Source organism: Calonectris borealis, chromosome 1, assembly GCF_964195595.1.
Source record: "Calonectris borealis chromosome 1, bCalBor7.hap1.2, whole genome shotgun sequence".
In the NCBI taxonomy this organism is placed as follows: domain Eukaryota; kingdom Metazoa; phylum Chordata; class Aves; order Procellariiformes; family Procellariidae; genus Calonectris; species Calonectris borealis.
This window is the reverse complement of record NC_134312.1, coordinates 133,403,579-133,424,646: the sequence shown is the minus strand read 5'-3', so window position 1 is coordinate 133,424,646 and position 21,068 is coordinate 133,403,579. Positions and strand designations below refer to the sequence as shown.

At 42.2% G+C, this 21,068-nt stretch overlaps 1 protein-coding gene across 5 annotated transcripts in view; it reads right to left on the bottom strand.

The window, feature by feature from the left end:
- Positions 1-18,090, bottom strand: part of BCLAF3 (BCLAF1 and THRAP3 family member 3) — a 38,036-nt gene extending 19,946 nt beyond the window's left edge. For 3 of the 5 annotated variants that reach the window (XR_012677527.1, XM_075175209.1, XM_075175237.1), the window contains exons 1-8: positions 17,937-18,090; positions 9,555-9,628; positions 6,966-7,544; positions 5,957-6,622; positions 3,441-3,643; positions 2,671-2,785; positions 2,409-2,472; positions 1,434-1,552 (exon numbers count right to left, since the gene is read on the bottom strand). Coding sequence is in view for 4 of the 5 variants with exons in the window: in XM_075175209.1 (XP_075031310.1) it covers positions 1,434-1,552; positions 2,409-2,472; positions 2,671-2,785; positions 3,441-3,643; positions 5,957-6,622; positions 6,966-7,544; positions 9,555-9,595 (1,787 nt within the window). In the remaining variant the exon portion in view is untranslated. Of the gene's footprint in view, positions 1-1,433; positions 1,553-2,408; positions 2,473-2,670; positions 2,786-3,440; positions 3,644-5,956; positions 6,623-6,965; positions 7,545-9,554; positions 9,629-17,150; positions 17,334-17,936 lie in introns of those variants that run through there. The other 2 variants (XM_075175227.1, XM_075175218.1) reach the window with 2 other exon arrangements.
- Positions 18,091-21,068: the final 2,978 nt, after the last annotated feature.

Below are 21,068 nucleotides of genomic sequence, written 5' to 3'. Positions count from 1 at the left end.
CGACAGAAGCTCAGAGGAATCGCTAGATGCTCCAGTGTCATCCTCAGCAAGCAGGGTGTTCTGGCTTTCAGCTTTTGCTTGCTTGATTTTTTTTTTTTACTGAGCACATTGCTAATACAGATGTGTCCATAAACCTCTAAATAAAACATATACTATGAAAAGTAACCACCAGAAGTCAAAATTCATAGTTCACGAAACATACAGAAACAGTTTTCATAGCTGCAAAATAAATTACTAAGGCAAAAATAGAAGCACAACGGACTAGCTCATAGGCACTGCCAGTATCTCATATGTGACCTATTAAAAACCCCCGATCTCAGGAAAATTCTACCCATCGTTCATACCATTACTGCCCTCAGCCCACATGACATTGTCCACATTACTCTGACAGCGTAACCTCTCCCCACATTGAACTCCAGGATAGCCACACTTACTAGAAACTTGCACTCCCCTCTTTGAGCAGCATACATAAAAGGTAAGCAAGACAGCAACAATGTGGAAATGGCAAAAAAAAGCCTTCCCAGATAATCAAGCCAAACCTACACTAAAGACATAGCCCCAGGTACATAAAAGGCTATATGCAACAGTCCAATATTTCTGCCCTGCGCCCCCCCCGGTACCTTTTACTTTTTTTGTTTAAAGAATCTCAAATAGAAGAAATATTACTTCTTCAGCTTCACAAGTCAGTTTTCCCAAATGTGTGCATTGCCACTATTTACCATTATAGACTGCATTTAAAATGAACAAACAGCAGCGATCTGCAAATCATGACTACAGTGTAGATACATTTCATTACACTCTGGCAATTCTTTAACCAATGTTTCTTCTAACACAAATAAGTTGAATCATCTCTCTGTAATCAACCAACCTCACAACACCAAAAGTGAAACAGGATGACTGAGGTTAGCAAACATCTCTGGGGCAAACACCTTTAACAAACCTGTTGGAGGAATTCATAGCAGTAAAAAGCTATTCCAAAAATTCAGCTTCTCTTCATAAAATTCTCCAGAAAAATTCCAATTCTTTGTTGATATTCCACATGACATTACAAAACAACCAGGGCAACACAACAACGTATTCATCCTAGAATGCTTTTACAAAACTACAAAATACCAAGAGAATGTTATATGGCACATCAAGGAGTTTAAAAATAGTTAAACATCTTTAAATTCATTTCTTCCCCTCCTCCTGTTCAGTGCTACAGTTTGAGCTTGCTTTTCACTTTTTTCCACTGCAGCTTAACCTCTTTCAAGGTAACACTCCATTACGGAGTAGGTTGCAACGTGTATCAGTTGAATTTCAGTCCCAGTCAAACTTACAAGGACAAACTACGGAAAAGAATCACAATGTGAATATAACTGTGGAAGAGTCAAAAAACGAATGCGTAAGAGAACTACAGCCTTGGGCCAACAATACTGTTATTTGCCAATTACCTTGGAGTTGCACCATCTACATGAAACACTCTCTCATCTTCATTCTTCAATCTCTCTTTTCTTCTTCTTTCTATATCATGCCGTAGATCATTTGGATCTTCTAACACTCTTACAATGTTCTAGTTAAGAGGAAGGGTTAAAGTCAAGTTAGCTACTAATAACTAAACACTGACGTGATTCTGTCTGTCAGGGGTTGCATCCTGTATATAACCTCGTTAACGTAGTTCAACTGTCTGCACATAGGACGGATTCACATCAACCCAAGGATCCGAAGTCCAAAACAATAACAAAAAGTAGTCCCAAACAACTACCCTTTCTTGCACCATCTGCCTTTTTACAAGTTTCCAAACAACAGTGAACAGAGCACTTGAAATTTGCATGGAGTTGCCGAGGCAAAAATATTCACATAAATTCCAGTAAATCTTAATAGCTTCTACTATTCTTAATTAAGTTGAATCTCCACATACCTGTACTATAGAAAAAAAAATGGTAACTAAATCACAGTAAGCATAGCTTGAAAGGGGAAGCCAGAAAATCTTATATCCCTGGATGAAAGCATGGGATAAAATAGCATTCTGAGGAATTATGTGGATGTCAGGCCATTCTAACATTAGGGTAGAAGAAACATTAAGGCTTTTTCTAATCTTAGAGGGAAAGTAAGAGCCACATGTCAGTCACCTACTTAGTATTTACACGATTTAAAAACAGATAGGGGTTCAAGCAGCAGGAATAACCACACTCCAGCTACTCTGGAGAACACACCTGCATTTTACTCATCAGTGAACACAGTATACTCGCACCATTGTGGTATCTGTTAATATGCTCAAGTGTGCATTTCTTTTGAAATAGTCATCAGAATTACTGATAGTCTTCAAAGCATCTAAAAAAGACTTACCAATAGCAAGGGGAAAATGTTGTTTACATCCATATCATTTTAACTTACTGTTTGCCAAAAAAGTTAAGTAATCAAGATACCTGGGGAGATTCAGATGGCACAGTTCGTTTGTTCTGAAGTTCTGCTAGAGACATGTCAATCCTCCTGGAACACAAAAATATTACATAAAAACAAGTGCCATCAGTGTAAATAGCAAAAGCATTAATGACCAACTACAGAATTCTTTACAGACTATGGGCAGGTAGTTTAGAGTCAGTGAAAAAACACTTTACATTGGGTAAAGTCTACTGAAGATTAACAACCTTAATGCAAATAAATTAAGGCAAAAAGCACATCAATTACCTGTGAATTTCTGGATCCAAATGTATTTTAACTTCATTCACACTTGCAATTGGTTTTTCCTGAATTTTTGAGAACCGTTCATGTAGAGTTACATCAGAAGATGTAAAATAATTTGCTGTGAAGAGATATTAAGTACAAGAATGTTTATTCGTCGTATTTGAAACGCACAGTGGGAAATTTTATCTTTTAAAAGATTAACTCTTAAGGACACCAAGACAACTCCTGAGATTAAATTTCAAACTGTTTCCACTTGCAGTTTAACATTCACAAATGAAAGATTAGGCCAGCCCAACTTCGACATCCTTCTTATTTAATAAGATTAAGCTGAACAGAAAGTTAACTATTTGTCAGCTCTATCATGGTACTACTCAAATGACTAGAATCTATAAATAAAGTTAAACACTGAACATGACACAGCAGTCTAAACATTAATCTGAAAAATTAAAGGAACCACATATAACTAGGAAGTTGTGACTACAGCAAAGCTCCTTTTTTCTTCTCTTGTTCCTAAACAAGCAGGTTAGTCTTTAGTACTAGCATAATCCTTTCGACCTTAACACTCCACAATAATGCCTCTATTATGGACTAAGACCTTATTAAAATCATTCTCCACCCAACTACTTCAAATCCTCAACCTACATTTTCCTTAAACAATACAGAATGAAACCAAAATACAAATGAAGCCAAAGGCAAACACCTGAGATTTACAAGGACAGCATATCTAATTCATTACATTTGGTTTTAATCATTATAAATACATAAACACATACATATACCCCAAGTATTACAGCCACCTTTAACTTGATGGATAATTGTGATTATTTCCTGCGTAAATTCTCTTGATGGGTCGTTTTCAACATTTTGTGTTACAGATTCCATGTGCTCAAACACCGGATGAAAATTTTCATTTTTCCTGCCAACAGCAGCCAGATCATGTGACATTTGCCTCTCTGTAGTATGACTAGAAGCAGTCCTAGAACAAAAGTTTGCAGATATTCACTTTAAAAGAATTCACTATATCTGAAAACTTCAAATAGATGAGTAGAACAAAACAATAAATTAAGAAGTTCATTTTAGGAATAAACGTGATGAAACCAAAATCTCATTTTGTTCCTTTTTTTTAATTAAAAACGTCCTAAGGCCATAAGGAAGAAAAGCTATAATAAAACAGAAAGAGATATGACTACACTCTCAGGAATCCTTGTTTCAATGAAGTATGCAATATAAGATTTGTGAATTTTAAACTTAATTTCTCTAGATTATCAGATAAAACAGGAAAATGAAGATCCTGATATACTACTTCAGTATAATTCTGGAAGGCAATGATGTGTGTGTCTTTGTTTATAAGGAGCTACCAGACAATTTTCAAGAACAGTTCAGAGATGTAAAAAACTCATGGCATCTTTGGGAACTGAATCATCACTTGAGCCTAGTGAAACAGCTTTCCAGTGGCAGTGTGTGAACTTAAGAATGTGTTTAGCATCTTTCTGTCAAATTTTACTCATTCTAAGTCAGTTTACGCCCCAAATGGTTGCATTGCTGCTTAAAAGCTGTTTTGACAAGGAAGTTAACACTTTAAAAATCCCGCTGTTCTTGTTGCAAGGAAAACGCTTGTCATTTGGAATGATAAATAGAAGACTCAAACAGCCCATGTAAAAGCTTTTAGGATAAAGACTCTGTTTACTGTGCATTCTGCAAAGTGATTATGTGCCTGCCCACCCTGCATTTGAAGCATAGAAGACTAGAATTTTATACAAAAATTGTATCGGAAGTAGCCTCTAGCAGGTGCCAGAAGTCATCTATTTGCCCCCAGTAAACTGGAAATAAATGCATGCAAGAGGGAATCCAAACAATCTCAATTGTAGATTATTTTAATTATCTACCTGCTCCCCAGGTTTATAAAGAAAGTATTGTTCTCAGCTGAGTCATTTCAAGTCAGGTGTTTGTTAAGTGCCTAAAGCAGGCAGCATGAATATTCCCAGTCATCAACTTATGCAAAATTAGCGTTCTCATCTTTAAAAAATAAAAAATATTTAGCACTTTTGGCTGCGGAAGCAAACCTTCCACACGTGAAATTAGCTGTAATCAATATAGCAATTTCTTCAGTCTGCAAATAATTACCATGTCCATTGTGCATGACTTTCAAAAACAGCAGCAAGAAGCTACTAGATACAGGAATCATCCTGTGGGCTTGCAACAAAACCCAACGGTAATTAAGTTATTTTCTTTACATTATCATTCAGGAAGTTTAAATGCTTGTCCTAGCCAGGGGGGGGCAGGGGGCATTACTCCACTTCCCTTTCCTCAGTCTTTAATATTAGCCCCTTATGTGCAGACAGTAACTTGTCTTTTTAACTCTCCATTGTATTACGTGTTTCTGAAATATTGGAAAGGGAAAAAAATTGATATAGATGTTTTATTTGGGACAAGAGGCAAAATACCTTTAAAATGAAGGCTGATCATTTTGGAAAGGAAGGCAATCCCTTCCAAAAGGGATTACTGCCATTGTATGACATTCTTGCCTGCAACAGCAAGGCAACAAACCAGAAAAGCCTGCAAAAATCTACACAAACCAAGGTGCTTACTCTCTACCATGTATCCATCATCCAGATTTTGATAATATTACCACTTTTTTCCAATTCAGCAGACGCTGGGAATGCTAAAGGCAACCACAAGTATTACACAGAAGATAGACAGAAGCAGACTCTACTGCTTTTCAGTTCTGATGCCTCAACAGATTGCCACTTCATTTGTTACAACAATAAATAACATAACCCAGGGATCTCATAATTTTTCCACAGCTTTATTGAACTTGAGATCTTGAACATCTGAATGGTGCCTGAGATTTGTGTAATTTAGAGGTTATCTGTTTTTTAGAAGAAATAAGGGATGACTCATAGTCAAAAAATGCCATTATATTCCAGAAGAAAGTACAGGACTAGGCTTTTCTGCTTTTGTGGGTTTTTTTTTGTTTTTAAATAAAACTAACACATTTACTTATCATAAGCAGCTTTTAACTACAGGTTTGTATCAGGCATATCTGCTCTTTCCACTTCCTAGTACATCTCCATGAAATGAACTAGGGGGTTTTTTTTGTTTGTTTTTTTAATAGAGGTAGGCTGTAAGTTTCCAGTCTGGGCAAGTTAACATTTTAAATGAAATAAAATTAAAATGGTACAACCTTAGTTTGTCCTGGTTACCTCTTAAAGAAACCGTGCTTTCCTCCAATATTCATAAACTGTGAAGAGACAGGAAGAAGGAAGAAGAGGTGAGGGGAAACCAATACCTGTACTTGGTCACCATTTTCTTCATATCCACTTTGATTGTGAGACGTTCCCTCCTACAGTTGACATCTGACATTTTCACATCTGAAACAGTATGACTTGAATCATGCTGGCTATTGGAGGAATCTACTTTTTTCCTGAATTCCCCTTCTTTCCTTACTCTTTCCTTCGGTTTGTTTTTAAAAGATCTCAGATCAACATCCATTTTGGAAGAGTTAACACAAGCATTGCATCCCTTCTTTGAACTACATTTAAGAGGTACTTCAATGTGCCCTTCTTCAGTTCGTCTCGCTCTTCCACTGCTAAAGTAATCTAACTCCTTGCTATTCCGGGCTCCCTTAGAAGAACCGTATTTCTGGTCTTCCTGCTTCACATACTTCTGAGCTCTATCGTCTGAAAAAGCCTTTTCCCCATCTGGATGCCTGCGCCGTTTGTGACTGTACTCATAGGCTATCTTTGCGACAGAACCCTCCGAGTATTCCCTTTCAGCCGAACGGTGGGACTGGGCACCCAGATTTCTTTGCTCCTCCTTTTCTTGGTAAGGTGGAAAAGAACGTTCTTGCTTCCACTTGGAATTTCTTGCTACTTCTCCACCGTCATACCTCTCCATTTCTTTAGCCCTTTTAGACGTGTGCCCATATTCTCTGTAATCGTGATCTTCAGGATACCTGTGTTGACATAAAGCAATTTACACTTGCACTAGAGAAGAAAGCGAGAACTTATATGTGCAGAATGTTGGACAGCAGAATGCGTGGCAAGTTAACCCATAATCCCTCACGCCAAGGTACAGATGTGCAGGGGCTCTTAAGAGGGAAATATTATCCTTTCATACTCTAGCCATCAATATGACTTACTTAAAAGACAAATACTTCACTACTACCAGTCGCCCATAATTAAACTACAAAGTGGCCAACGTGTTTCAAGGTGGGTATCTTCAACTATAATGAAAACAGACTTTCACTTGAGGCTTTACACCACAATACCCAGGTTTTAATTATTTTATTCCTATACCTCTTCTGTAAAGAGCTCCTTGCCGTAAATTCGTCAGAAGCTCTTCTGGGTGACTGACCATACTTCTCTTCATGTAACCTCTGGTGCCTCAAGTCATCTTCATGCCATTTTCTTTCAAGTTTACATGAAGCCCCTAACGGTCTATGAAAAGGTTTCATTCCTTTTTCATTTCCAGTGACTTTGTAGTGCTCAAACATGTATCTTTCTTCCATTTTGTGCTGGTAAAACGGACGATCATGCTCTTTATATGGTATTTCCGAGTATTTTGGTGGTAACTGGCATCTCCTATTGCTTTCAGTTCTTTCAGATGAATGTGTTCTGTAGGGCTTATGACTGTAAGTATCTTCCATGGGAATTCTTTTCAGGTTTGGTGAAGGTGATCTACGTTCATATATTCTCTGGTGGTTGTTTCCATGAGGTGCAAACCTGGAATTGCTTTGTCCGTATTTTTCATCTTCTGTTCTCCAAGGCATAGGTTTCTTTGGGTCCTTACGAAAGCTTTTATATTCGCAGTCATAATTAATATGAGCATGCCTTTGCCTATGGTGCTCTGGACTCCTAAATGCTGGAGATAAGGACCTAAGGCAAAAATAAAATCCACTTTGAGTAGTCCCACAAAATTGAATCAACCTCTTAATGAGAGCATCTATTCCCTAAGGAAGTATAGTTTAGTATACAATTTTAATCAAGTGCTAAAAAAAATTAAAACACAAGCCAAGATATTCAAAGTGTCATTTGCCTGGCTAGAGTATCAAGCTTACTTTTACTCTGTTGAAAGTTTTCATAGTAAAAATACCCACTCAAAATAGTAGTAAGTCAATCATTTTTCTCTCTTTTCATATACATGAAATCATTTTTAGTTTTAAATGAAAAAATGCAGTTACCACTACATTGAAAACAACTGTTATACACATTTTCACACTTCTCAAACATTCCCTATCTTTTTCAGTGCCAAGAGAAAAAAGGGGAAGGAAAAAAAAACATATAAAGAACTGCAGGAAAAAAAAAAAACCCAAACCTTTTCAGGTTTTCTTTGCATGCCAAAACAACCCCAAAAACTGATTGAAAACATTATAAAATGTCCTATTTAAAATTTCACACAGATAGGTTTTTTCCTGCAGAAAGAGTTTGAGAAAGATGTTTTGGTCTTTTTGTATAATTGTGTGTACATGTACACACAGGTATACATATGTACTTCCACACTTATTGCAAAAGCGTTCAATCGCTAAGATCCACTCAATTGCATCATTCTCAGCTTTGCATTTTCACCTACAGTTACAAAAATGAAAGCAACCTGTTAAGAGTTCTTTCAGACAAAATCTCCTTAAATAAAGAAAAAACAGCACGAGCCACTAGCAAGAACCAGAAAGCCATCCCAGACATAACAGTTCTGCTTGTATTCAAGTATTCACTGTACACTCTCGATACACTCTTTAATAAAAACATCAAAAAATGTAAGTTGGAAAAAATTCAAGGGAGTCACTTCCTTTGTACACGTGTTGTAAATGTACAATTTGGCATAACTATTTGCTCCGTTTCTGCAAATGAGTTCAAACTCAGAATCACAGATCTTCATAAAACTATAATGGCTAACTTCCAATAGCACCCATACTGCTGCTGCCGCCCCATGTTGTTCTGGTTAAGGCTTGCATTTTAATGAGAGCTGGGGCATTCCTCCCTGCCCTTCTCTCAAAGGACATATTCACAACTATCAATCTAATATGGAAGTAGATAGGATTTCTCTTTTTAAAAACAAACAAATAAATAAAAACCCACACACATTTTTCTGTGTTATCCAACAAACTCCCTTGGTCTTAGTCATCACAACTTAATTAGTCTGTTTAGAAAAGCAACCCAAAACCAGCAGAAAAGTAGTTTCAAGCTCCTGAAAGCTTAAAATTAGATTCCAGCCTCCTAGTTTTAATACCCGAAATTTGCATTGCAAGTCCTAAAAATTAGGCAGGTAACTAACAGCAGGAAGTAACCTGGATGTTATTCTGGTGACAAACATCAATGACACATGCTATTACACTACTGTCCAAGAAGAAGGGCACTGACTCCCATGTTTTCAGTTCGCGTTATGCTGCAAGGCATATCTAACTGCGCTAAAGATCAATTTGCGGATCAACCCCGAAGGCTCAGAAAGCCTGAGGTATTTGAACTAAGAAGTATTTTTTAAAACAGTCCATCTGGCCCTCCCTGTAGACCAAGAGGCAAAACAGGAGTGAGTTACAAATATGAAGTGCACCGGGTAGTGCTTGAGTAAAAATAACTTTAACTAGTTTGGTGCCTGGATTTTGTGCTTAAGGTAGTTCCAAGTCCCAAAACATGCAAGTTGAACACGGTCCTTGGCAGACACCAAAACCTTAAGACCTCCAGTTTAAAAAAAAAACCATAATAATAAAATTGCGAGTTGGAAAAAAATTGCAGAAGGTGTTTAGTTTGGAAAACAAATTATAATTTATAAAATACACTTTACAAATTGCAATTCTGGATGCAATTTTATTTCTTTTACACAGGTTTTAAGTCCTAATCATAAATCCTTATATAGAGTACATTTCAGAACACAAGTTATAGATAAATATCTACCTTGGTTTCCATCGCGGTGATCTTGATCTAGATCTTGTCATCTTCTCTCACGTGTTTATAGGAGTTTCTTGAAGCTGTAACAATGATACAATTTACTAATCTGATAACAGAATTGCACTACAAATTGCAACAGGGACAGTTGTTTGTAACAAGTGTAGTATTAGATGCTTCAAGGTTGGGGTGAGGCATATTTTTAGGGTGTTTTACTTTTACCTCTAACTCCTATTTTAAGGCAAGTAACTTTTTTCCTAATTGCTGGTCTTAGAACACAGCTTACTTTCTTTATAAAGATTTAAATATTTGACCATTGCTCCCTTTTTCTCTCCATTTTGTAATGCTGTCTACTCACTCTGTTTTTAAATGTTAATAATCTCACAAGCAAGCTGCAGCAACTGAAAAAATGCCGTAATTGTTAATATGTATTGAATGCTATAGATGATAGAGAGGGGAGAGACAGCCAGCTTCAAAATCAAGTTTACGAAGAAAAATGTTTTTGCATCGAGTTATATTCTGAACTTCAAATTCGTAATATACACTGATATTTTTACACAGTTACAGACCTCCTGTAAGCTTTAACTGCTTTATCAAGTCTTAACTGCTGTACCATCACACACTTCATCCAATTAAAACCATGTACAAAAGATCACTTTTCATTTTTGTACTTAACTTGTTAATAACCTACTATCTAGACACACATTTAAATATACAATGGATGCACTATGACAGAAAGCTCTGCTCCTGAATCCTGGAAGTAGCTCTGGGCATCCCTTCTCGTAAAAGCTATGGAAAAATGACAAAAATATCAGTGGAATCTACCCTTCTTGCTCTTCTTTGCAAAAAGATAGTAGAAACTTGGAAAACAAGTGATGAAAGGATATACAAACTCACCAGTAACGTGACTGGTGAATAGGAATGGAATGATTATTCATTATTTAGCAAACACAAGGATTAAAGCAGAGTGAAATTATCAGTCAACTGGTTAAAAGTTGGAATTTGGACCACATACCCATGCCTACAGCTCCTAATTACCACAAGATTCTGTAAAGGCCAGAAATATAAATAGATACAAAAACAGATCCATCAACAGCTCTGAAATTAATGAACAACCAGTCACTTGAAACTGGAAGAATACACCCAGGTCAATGTCACTCTACACGTGCTCTGGTATTTTCTGCAAGTATTTGCTCACAGACACTCATGGAGACATAAAACTAGTCTGAACTGGCCAAGTATGGCCTTTTTGACACTCCCAGTGCTCAATTTCTTTAACTAAATATTTTACCTGACCAACTAAAATTGAAAGGGGAGAAAAAACAGCAAGCTTTATAGCACATAAGAAACCTGGAGAAGTAGGGTGCACCCACATGCCTGACCCAGTGCCTCGCCACCCCCCCAACCCACCCCAATCACACTAATTGGTCAAATAAAATATTACCCCTTGCTATATCTGATTTTTTGTATGATTGGCTCATGGCTAAAACAGCAGCATCTTAAGAGGAGAACGTACAGCATACTTCTGATGCCTACCACCACAGGCAGACGTTAGACAAGCCATCTACTACATTCAGAGTGATTCTGGAAATGTTCACTTCCTGCTCATTAAGCAGCACCATGAGCTAACTGGACGATTATATGCAAAACATAGCAATAGCTTAGTTCAAGAGGGAGAAAACCCTCTTGAATTTATGTTTTTTAAATCTCAAAACCTGTTTACCATGAAAGTATTTGCTCCGCAATGAATCTTTCTATGTGACAAGGCATGAAGCTGTAAAAAGTGTTGCAAGGGATAGCGAAGCAAAAAAACCCCAACCCCAAAGTACCCCAAAGACAACATGTAATATTTGTTCCCTGAACTTTCAAATATGAAGTTAGCATTGTCTCTTAGATCCTAAACATATCTGAGGACTGCATAGCATGAATTAACTTCAGGCCCTTTGGTTACTCAAAGATCATACTAGCCAAAGTTAAATATGATGCTCCAATGCCAGTACTCATATTAAATATTATTTTTCAAAGAAAAGTAATATTGTGACCAAAATACTTTCCTATTTCTCACCCATAAAAACACACCTTACCAAACTGAACAGTATTTCAGAAACAAAAAACCACACCCCCTGGCTAACACATTTCAAAGAGAGGTGCATGTCCCGCAAGCTTCAAAGATTCACTACCACCCTCTCTTCTTGTAAACTTTAAAAAAGTGACAGTGCTTTATATCCCATTCAAATTCTATCTTCCCTTCAGTTCTGAACTTTATCCTTCATTTTCAAGTGAACACCAAAAAGTCAAAAGTACCATTAAACCCCACCCAACCACCATACAGAACCTGATCTGCTAGGATCTCTCATCGCAGACTGATCAAACTAGAAACTGAACATATATAACTGAACATATATTCCTTATTCTTTCGAGACTGCCTAAACAATCATACTAAAAGTGTGAGAAGGACTGTGACAGCATGTCCTAGATCTTGCCTTAGGATAAAGAGGACTATTGTAATTTCCAATGAAGACACTCCTTTTGTTTAATGGAAAGAAAGCGTCCATTTGTTTCAATGCGCCTCCTAAGAAGTGACCCACGCAGTATGATTTCCTCACAGCAAGATTCAAGATGCAATACGCAGCATATGAAGGCAGCAGACACTTGACCCCAATCAAGACTCCCAGTGTAACACCAGAATCACAAATTGATCTATAAAGAATTTGTAAGCACATTGCTAAATTCAGGTTTAAATCATCTCACCTAGACCAGCTATACGGTTCCATACCAAAAGCAAGTTTTTTGTAGGATGGTCCCAGGTAGCAAGCCTGTCTATAGCAGAATTAGTTGAATCTAGTGAAGGCCCTATGGTTCCCGAGTCAGCCATCCAGGTGCTTCTGAAAGGTCAGGTCATGTTGGAGCAAAGGTGCCAGGACCTGCTATGCTCTGGGTTCTGAATTTCGCCAAGTCCCCTGCTGTACTTCATGGGATGCTGTCACTATGAAAACATGAAAAACTATTTTTTTTAACTAGGAAGGAATATTATTAGGTTCATAGTGCTACTTGTGTTTGTTGTGTTACAACAATAAGTGACTCATCGGAGGAGTTATCAGTAACTGTGCTTAGATAGTTTTTAAATATTAACGGGAACCCCACCTTTTATTTTCTTTTCCTTGACTTTCGGAATTGAAATCAGACAACTTCCCTCTCAGGAGAAATGGCCTCAGGCCTGCTGCCAGCTCTCCTTTGATTCCACCCTTGAGAGATCAGTGCTTTGACAACTACGAAATTCTTGTAGTATCTATCTACCACAAACCTGAAAGGAGTATCTTGAGAGAAGTAACTTGAAAATGACCAGAAATTGTATGGGATGTGCTAACCTGAACACATGTTCTTTCAGAAAGGCTATAAATTTTTAACAACTTGCTCTTGTGAACAGAACAATCTTCAACCTCCTTGATTTTCTCCAGCATGAAATACAAGAAATCACAAATGACTGCAGTCATCTAGCTGAATGGAGGGGAACTGGAGCTCTTCCTAATGCAAGCCAGCAAGCCCCAAACAGCTAAAACCTTGCTGATAGAGCACAGACTAAGTAGAAGTAGTTAACTCTCCTGTAAACAGACCATAAATACATGGACTACTTTACATGCCTTTTGGGTGCCTTGCACCATCCACAACATACGATGGAAGAAACCCTATGCAGGACATGCAAAGGGCAGGTCAATAGAAGTAGTGCTCACCATCAAGGAGCTCCTCTTCAATTGCCATTTCACCTGTAGTGAAGGGAGGTGTCATTCCTCACCCGTTTGTACGGGATTGCCTGACCGCCATTGCCACCGCCTCCCAAATCTTTTAGAGGAAGAAGGAATAAGCATGTCTTTCATAGGCCGGGTCACAGCAGACACAAAGACAGACACTGACCCTCGATGCAAAAACTACCCAGCTCACTGTTCTCTCACTCCACCCAAAAAGATAAGGAGCAGCTGCAAGCTTTTCAGTTGACTGTCTTCTAGGCAGGTATCAACTGAAAGCTGTGAGGGACACACCAAAGCATGTATTGCTGCAGTGTCTGTCAAGAAACAGAAACCGGAAATTGAGAGTCTCAACACCAAAATAGCCAAGTATTTGACAGAAATACAATCAAATTAAAAGCTCAGCTGCAATCCAGACCAAAAAAAAAAAAAGATCTTGAAGCCTGCAATACAGAAAGCCATTTACCCTATCCATAAATGAAAAAAATGAAAAGTATAAAACTGGCAACTTTTGTAGTAGGTAAGTTATAATAGCTGATTCAAAGGCTGTCCCATGCAGTTCCCACCCCAGCCATAGTCCAAGCAGGACACAAGCCTGGCACTTTCTTGCCCATTCGGCTTCCAGACAAATCTTATCACCTCCAGCAGCAAATGCCCAGGAAAGAGCATAAGAAGAGAGAAACATCTCCCAGCAAATCAGCCTGAATGTTTCTGAACCTGCAACAGGACTTCACATCTCCTTTATGCTTCCCAGACTGACTTGGGTACCATCACCACAGGCAGAGGCTCCCAGTGCTGCGCCAGGCCATGCATACACCCATTTCTCCCCAATTTTTCAACTAAACACCTTCAACCTCAAAACCACAGCTCCCAATTGGCACCTCCATCCACCTTCCCTGACCCTGCGGAGGCTGGAGGAAGGATGTCACGAAGTGTGCAGCACAACCCTGCCCCAGCACCAAAGAGGTGCCCGGAGCTGAGTTACAGCTCTGCCAGCCCATGAAGGTGACTCCCAACTCAAGGCACATCGCCTCAGGGCAGGACGTATGTGACAGGTTTGAAAACTATGAGCTAGAACAGCTGTTTAACTCAAGGACACACACACCCCAGCTGAGGCAAATGAAACTCAGCTGAGGGATTTCTAAACCATTCCCTCTTCCACACAACACAGCAGGTAATAGATCAATGTAAACGACCGAGATCCAAATTTCCACCCTCAGTTTTCTCACGGTTCTCTGATATTCAGTGAGTGCTCTTTTTGATTACAGATCCCTTCTCCTGGGCTTTTGTCGCTCTCAGAGCACCTTCCACATCTCCAAGGTTATGCTTTGCATCTCCAGATCACTGCAGCTCCAGTTGCACTGGCAACACAGCCTGGAGATGACACCACCAGGGAGATGACAGGGCTATTGCCTTTTTTTTTTTCCTTCCCCTTTCCTTTCTCTCTCTTTTTATCTCATGCTATGTTTACCAAGTTTCCTGATCCGGTCCACAGCATCTTCCTAAGCAGCTGTGGCAGGGCAACTGGGAACAGTGGGTAGCGATGGTGGGAGGCAGCACCACAAGCCCACACTCCTGCCAATCCGACCAAGGTGAGCTCCAATGCTCCAGTTTGCATGCTGAGAAATAGGGCCTCCCTGGCATCAGGAGCACCCCTCTGGGCTCCTGAAACCACAGCCACTGCGGCTTTATAGAACTTTTTGTCCTCATTCTCAGCTTTATCCTTCTTCTTTGGTACAAGCTGGGGAAGGCAGGTTTACACAGGTTGTGTCCTAGTACCGAGGATCACTAACAGACAACCAGGCCTCATGCTAGCGAGGTGACCATCCCGTGCAGGGGCAGCACACAGATATGACTCCTCTCTGCTTGCTATACAGAATATCTATCTTTATATATATATAAAAAAATAAATAAAAATTATTGTTCCCCCTTACACTCCCATAGGATGAAGACCTATTACAGAAACTAAGGCCTAGCTGAAGCATACAGTACTTCTTAATGGACCACTAAACAAATTTTAAGCAATTCCTTGGGATGCATAGAAAGTATTCCCCTGCCCCTGAGTATCTGAGCAAAAAGAATAAAAATAACTGAGTAGATCTACTGAGCACGTAACTTAAGCTCAGTGTGTTCTCATTTAAAACTAACCCATTTAATGACACTAATTAGCAGGCGATGCCTCACCTTTGCAGAAAAACAGATTACAATGCCAACTTGGAAAGACTGAGCAGGATAAATCTGTATCACATAATAAGTTAGGTATTTCACTCTCAAATAAACACTTTTTTTTTTTCCACACAAAGAAAGCGCAACCTATAAACATATTGGTGAGCCATTTCTGTAACGCATTGAATTAGAGGTCTTTAACACACGTCTATTACAGAGCCTTAAATGTCACAGCACCATCCCCAGCCGCTTCTGTCTACCAGTTTCTAAAGGGAGGCCAGAAGCGTGTTAAATCCGCTTCATAGTCATAGTCCCACGACAACTTCCTGCCTACTGAAAGCTCTCCAACAAGTACAAACCGTGATAGAGACCTTTGCTTTTTCACCTTAAGTCACAAAAACACCAGAAAGCCAAAAGAAACTCCTTATTTATTCAGAATCAGCAATGCCACACAGCAGTGCTGCCAGGAGGCTGGGAAGTCCGGGCTGCCTTCCCCAGCCACAACGGAGAAATGAGCCCTTGCTGGAAGGCTCCCAGCACGTTTCCTCCCTCCCCTGCAGACAGTGAGCGCCTGCTGCCACCTGAGAGGAAAGGCAAACCTAACTGTGTGCAACCACATCGCTCGCCAGCTTGCTGCGACACCAACCCAGCCTACGTTACCTCCTGACAGGTGAACACCCACAAGGCAAGACTGTACTGAAATCAAGCCCATCTCATCACAGCGCAGGCGGAAGGAGAGTTGGTTTGATAGCTCTTACAAAAGCGGTGGCAGAAATACCAGTTATTTTGCTGAAGGCAGATGTGGAGGAGAACATGGACATTCATTAAGACAGACAGCTGTTTATCAGGATAACAGGGTGTGCCTCTAAAGGAAGTTAATTAATTTCAGCTCACCTCATCAACACCAATATTAAAAAAAAAAAAAAACACCACCAAAACGGAAAAATCCTAGCTTCTGATTAGTCCTTCAGAGTGGAAAGATGAAAACAAGGGGAAAGACTTAGTCACCCATGTTCTCTGCCCCTCTCTGCCCAGCCCTGTGTCTCACAGCCAGCCACAACGTAGCTTCCGTCACCAGAGCTCCTTCCATGCCTTTTGCATATTTCTTCTCCTCCCTTCCTGGCATCCTCTTCCATGCTCTTCCTCCAGCCATCCACACCCAGCAAAACTTTCACGAAAGATTCACTTTTCCTTGAGGCCCACAAACACACAAGGTAAGCACGTAATTAAAATCTCCCAGCAATTTGAGTAGCCTTTGTTTTAAACCCTTGTAATTCAGGAACCTAAACTATATTTACAAGTGACTTGGGGCGTTTAAGAATTGCAATAAAAATTAGGTGTTGCTGTTCTGGATGGAGTTGAGCCAAGTGACAAAACTGCTATCACTGATTCCTCCTGAGACATTACTGCCCCCTCAGAGGTGTATGAATAATTGTGTATCATCAACTAAACCAACCAAAGAAGCATTAGAAAACACAGATGTGGTCAAATCAGCACCAATTCATCTTGCTTTGGTTTGACTCAATCCTGAAAATATATTAAGCTAAACCAAAGACACACTGAAACTAAGATATGACTGCTATATAAAACCTGTACTGCTTTAAGTTATTATAAACACACTAACTGGTGTAAATTTGTGTGTGGCAACATATAAATTACTAAGAACAGGGACTGCTGGTATTTATGCCTTGCTCACCTCTGAGGAAAACGCTGTCCTTACAGTAACAGCAAGCAGCGACCTCAGCTCTGCTGTGCTGCTTGCCCAGCAGGTTCACAGCAACACGGGTTTTCTGGAACCGTCAAGACACGGGGGCACGGCACTGACAGCCCCACGGCACCTCTTCTCGCCCCTGCCCTGTGCTTTGTTCCCAGCCCTCCCAAACCTCGCTGAATGCTTGAGCTACATGCATCGTACCGCGAAATACACATGCATCGATGTGCATACACATATAGACCCATATAGACACGCGGGGAGAGGCGGGTTACGGATGCCGCCGCTCCAGGCTACCCAGGCGTCAGCAGACCGAAGACGGCTTCAGCAGAATCCCCGCTGACCTCCTGTCCCCGCAGCACCCGCTGCCGCCGGTCAAACCCGCTGCCGCCGGCCAACACCTCCCGGGTCAGCGCGGGGAACGAAAGCGGCGCCTCCCACCCGCCTCCGCCGCCCCCAGGCCGGCAGACTCTCCCATGGGCGCAGCGGGGGCCGGTGGAGCCCCCGGGCCCGGGCCCGGCCCGCTCCTTCCCGGCCGCCGCGGCGGGGGATGGGCCGGGCCAGGTCGGTGCCGGGCGCGCAGGCGGCGCTGACAGGGACAATGACCGCCGCCGCCCCCGGGCCCCAAGCACCCATCCCCAGCTCCCGATCCACCTCACCCTGCCCGCAGCACGGCTCAGGCCCCCGCCCCGCCGACCCCCCGCCCCGGGCCTGCCCAGGCCCCAACGAGGCCGTGGGGCCGCTCGGGCCACCGCCAGCCCCCGCACTCACCGCCAGTGGGGCCGCTTGCGGGGCCGCTTCCGGAGCCGCCCCCGCCTCCCACCGCTTCTCCGGCCGCCACCGCCGCCGCTCCGCCCCGAGCAGGTGCCCGGCGAGGAGGCGGGGCGGGTCCCGGCGGGCCGCGCCGGCCGCAGCTGCTCCCTACGGGCGCGGCAGAGAGAAAGGGCGGGCGGAGGGCGGGCGCCCCGGAAGAGGAGGGGCGGGCGGGGCCGGGCGGCGGCGGCACCTCCCCCTCCCCTCGCGGCTGCCGCGCGGCCTCTCGCCCCGCTGCCGCCGTGTGGCCGCCCGGGCTGGGCGCTCTCGGGGGGAGGCGCCGGGCAGCTCCGTGCCGGCCATTCGTTCCCGGCCGGGGCAGCGCGGAGGGGTCCGTGTGCCCCGGCCCTCCCTGGGGGGGGTGCTCGGAGCTCTGGGAAGCCCCTCAGCCGAGAAGCCCTGTGAAAAGCAGACCCCTCCCGTGACGCTTCCCGCCCGGCCCCTCGCGGGCCTCTCCAGCCAGCCCCGGGGAGCGGCTGCCGACTCCCGCGCGGGGCCGAGGGCGGCCGAAGCGGGGCAGGCCCGAAGCGCCGGGCTTTGCCGGGGGGACGCCGTGGTCCCGGCCCTTTCACCGGTCCGGGCTGCGACGCGGGGGGCCGGGCGGGAAAGACTCGGCCGAAAGCCGCCCCGAGGCCTGGCGGACCAGGCCCTGCAGTGAAACCCCCTGCGGTGCCGCGGTGGGGCGGCACACCGCCCGGGCAGACGCGGCCTCGGTGTCGCAAGGGTAAGGCGGCCATGGCTTACGTGAGGCGCCTCTGGCAAAGCTCCGGTGGTTTTTTCCCAAGGCTCTTTTCTGTTTCTTGGAGCGTCCGTCCGAGCGTGTGCTGCAGCGTTGCAGCGCTCTCCCTCCCTGGGAGGCAGGATCGATCCCCGCGATGTGAACGCTCGCCTTTCTGGGCCACCGGGATGCACTGCCTTGCCTGTCAGGACACCCAGCAGGCCTAACAGGTTTGGCCTTTGAGAGAGTTCGTTCTTTCTTCAGGAGCTGTAAACAGCAGGAGCACACACCGACAGGTCCTGAAGCCCTTTCGAAACAGAGTAGCTTTTTATGGTAGACAAACACCGAGAAACGGATTTAAAGATCATGCAAAACCACGCGTAAAAGGAGACACTGATGCTATCTAGATTACAGCGGGCAACCAAGGCTGTTGGTCAAGGATCATGAATACTAGTTTGGTGCATTGTCAGATCAACTCATTAATATAAATTTGATTCAGATCAGATACAGGCACACGCTTTTGTTTTAGTCCAAGCACAGAATTGAGGTTTTGTATTTTTACAGTAGCCGCAGGAAGATGGGCGATACCTGATACAGCATCATTACAGCAGCACAGGCAGATATCTGATCTGGTGTAAAGCTTGCCAAAACCAAGTTAGCCTGTCAACATTTTTTTTTAAACAAATTAATTTAAGCCCAAAACAGAGTCAGAGTCAGCACTTTGTGTTACGTCGTCTTGACATTTCTGATCCAGCTCGGAGCCATAGTGCTGCATTTACTCTATCGTTAAACCATGGCCTAACAGGGTGAAGTTAGATGTTTATATTCACTGGATAAAGAGCAGAGAGGAAGGGTTACCCACTGTTGGCCCCTTAATTAGATGTACTTCAAAGAGGTGGTCTGGGTTTCCTTATGTTCCCAATACCAGCGTGGGCTGCTGACTTTGGCTATCCTTTGGACTTTTAGCTGCCAATATCTTCTTGCCCAATATCTTCAGATAGGACTGATCTTTTAGAAGAGCATTATCTTCTGATCTCCATCTTCCTAACCTTGGCAGAGTTGCTGTAGGTGGGACTGAGGGATCCCTCTTCATATCTATAAATCTGGTTGCTGTCTTTGAGTGTCCGCAGGATCCTGCTTGGTTCCTTAGCCCTTTTTAGACTAGCTCAAACACAAGGAACCCCGCATGATCGCCATACAAAATAATTTCCTGCGTCTTCACTAAAACACTTGGACATTTTCATAAGAGAAGCATATAGAAGTGTAAGATTATTTTTAAGTTTAGTAGTAGTGTCTTCCCAATTAAAAGGGACTGCAAAAGATTTACTGAACTATATGGCATAGAAATACAGTGGCAAGCTGCACTAAACAACACTTACTTCCTCTTCGCCTTGTTGATATTTTTGTTAATAGGAGCTTGGGGTGAGAACTGGGCAGAGTGAGTTGTAGATCGAGCAAGAGAGCCTGAAGCGGGCAGATGCCGTTAATCTGCACTTTCCCAAGGAAACCTGGGCCAGCCGGGGGGGCTCAATCAGACAATGCATAGTACAAGTCAGGCATACCTCTTACAATACGTGGGATAATTACTGTATAGGCAGCTACAGCTTCATTCGCAAGACTAGGGAAGTCGAACTAACAGAAAAATAAAAGTTTTGGGTATATTCCCTACTTCATCTGATGTAGTGGTCAGACACCTCACTTGAAACAAAAACTGGTCCAAAGAAATAACTACGGACAACCCACCCCTAGGCGCATATAATAAACTTCTACATTACATAAACTGAATTATTAAGCTTCATTATTAACCTCTTTATTTGAAGTCTCCTCAGATGGTCTTGATCCAATATACCTTTATCCTGATGGATAGCATTAAGTAAGTACACAAGGGTCTTGATGGTTGGGACTGTGTAGTCCCCGAACTTAAACACACTTTACAAATTAGATTAATATTCAAAGCAATGTCTATTACTAGTTCCACAGCACCATTACTCTCCATCTCTAAATTGTGAAGGCTATTCTACTGCACAAGACTTGGCAATTGCTGCTTATTAAGACTAATTATTTTAATCTATTTCCATGTTTTTTTCTAATTAAGTATCATTAGAACAGAGAATAGCTTTCATATTCCTTTAATGTTTAATTTAGTAAACATTCCCTTTGGAAAGAGCATGGCTGCGGTTTGCATGCTAAATACTTGGAAATGATGAAGGAAAGTCACCTAGAATTCAAAGGCAGAAACTAGCCCTCGATAGCAGACAGATCCTGCGTACCTGTTCTTTCAAGAAGGCATTTTGTTTTCCACATAAAACATTACTATCGGAGCTGACCTTTCCTGAATCATATTATGTTTTTTTTTTTTTTAAAAAAAGTGG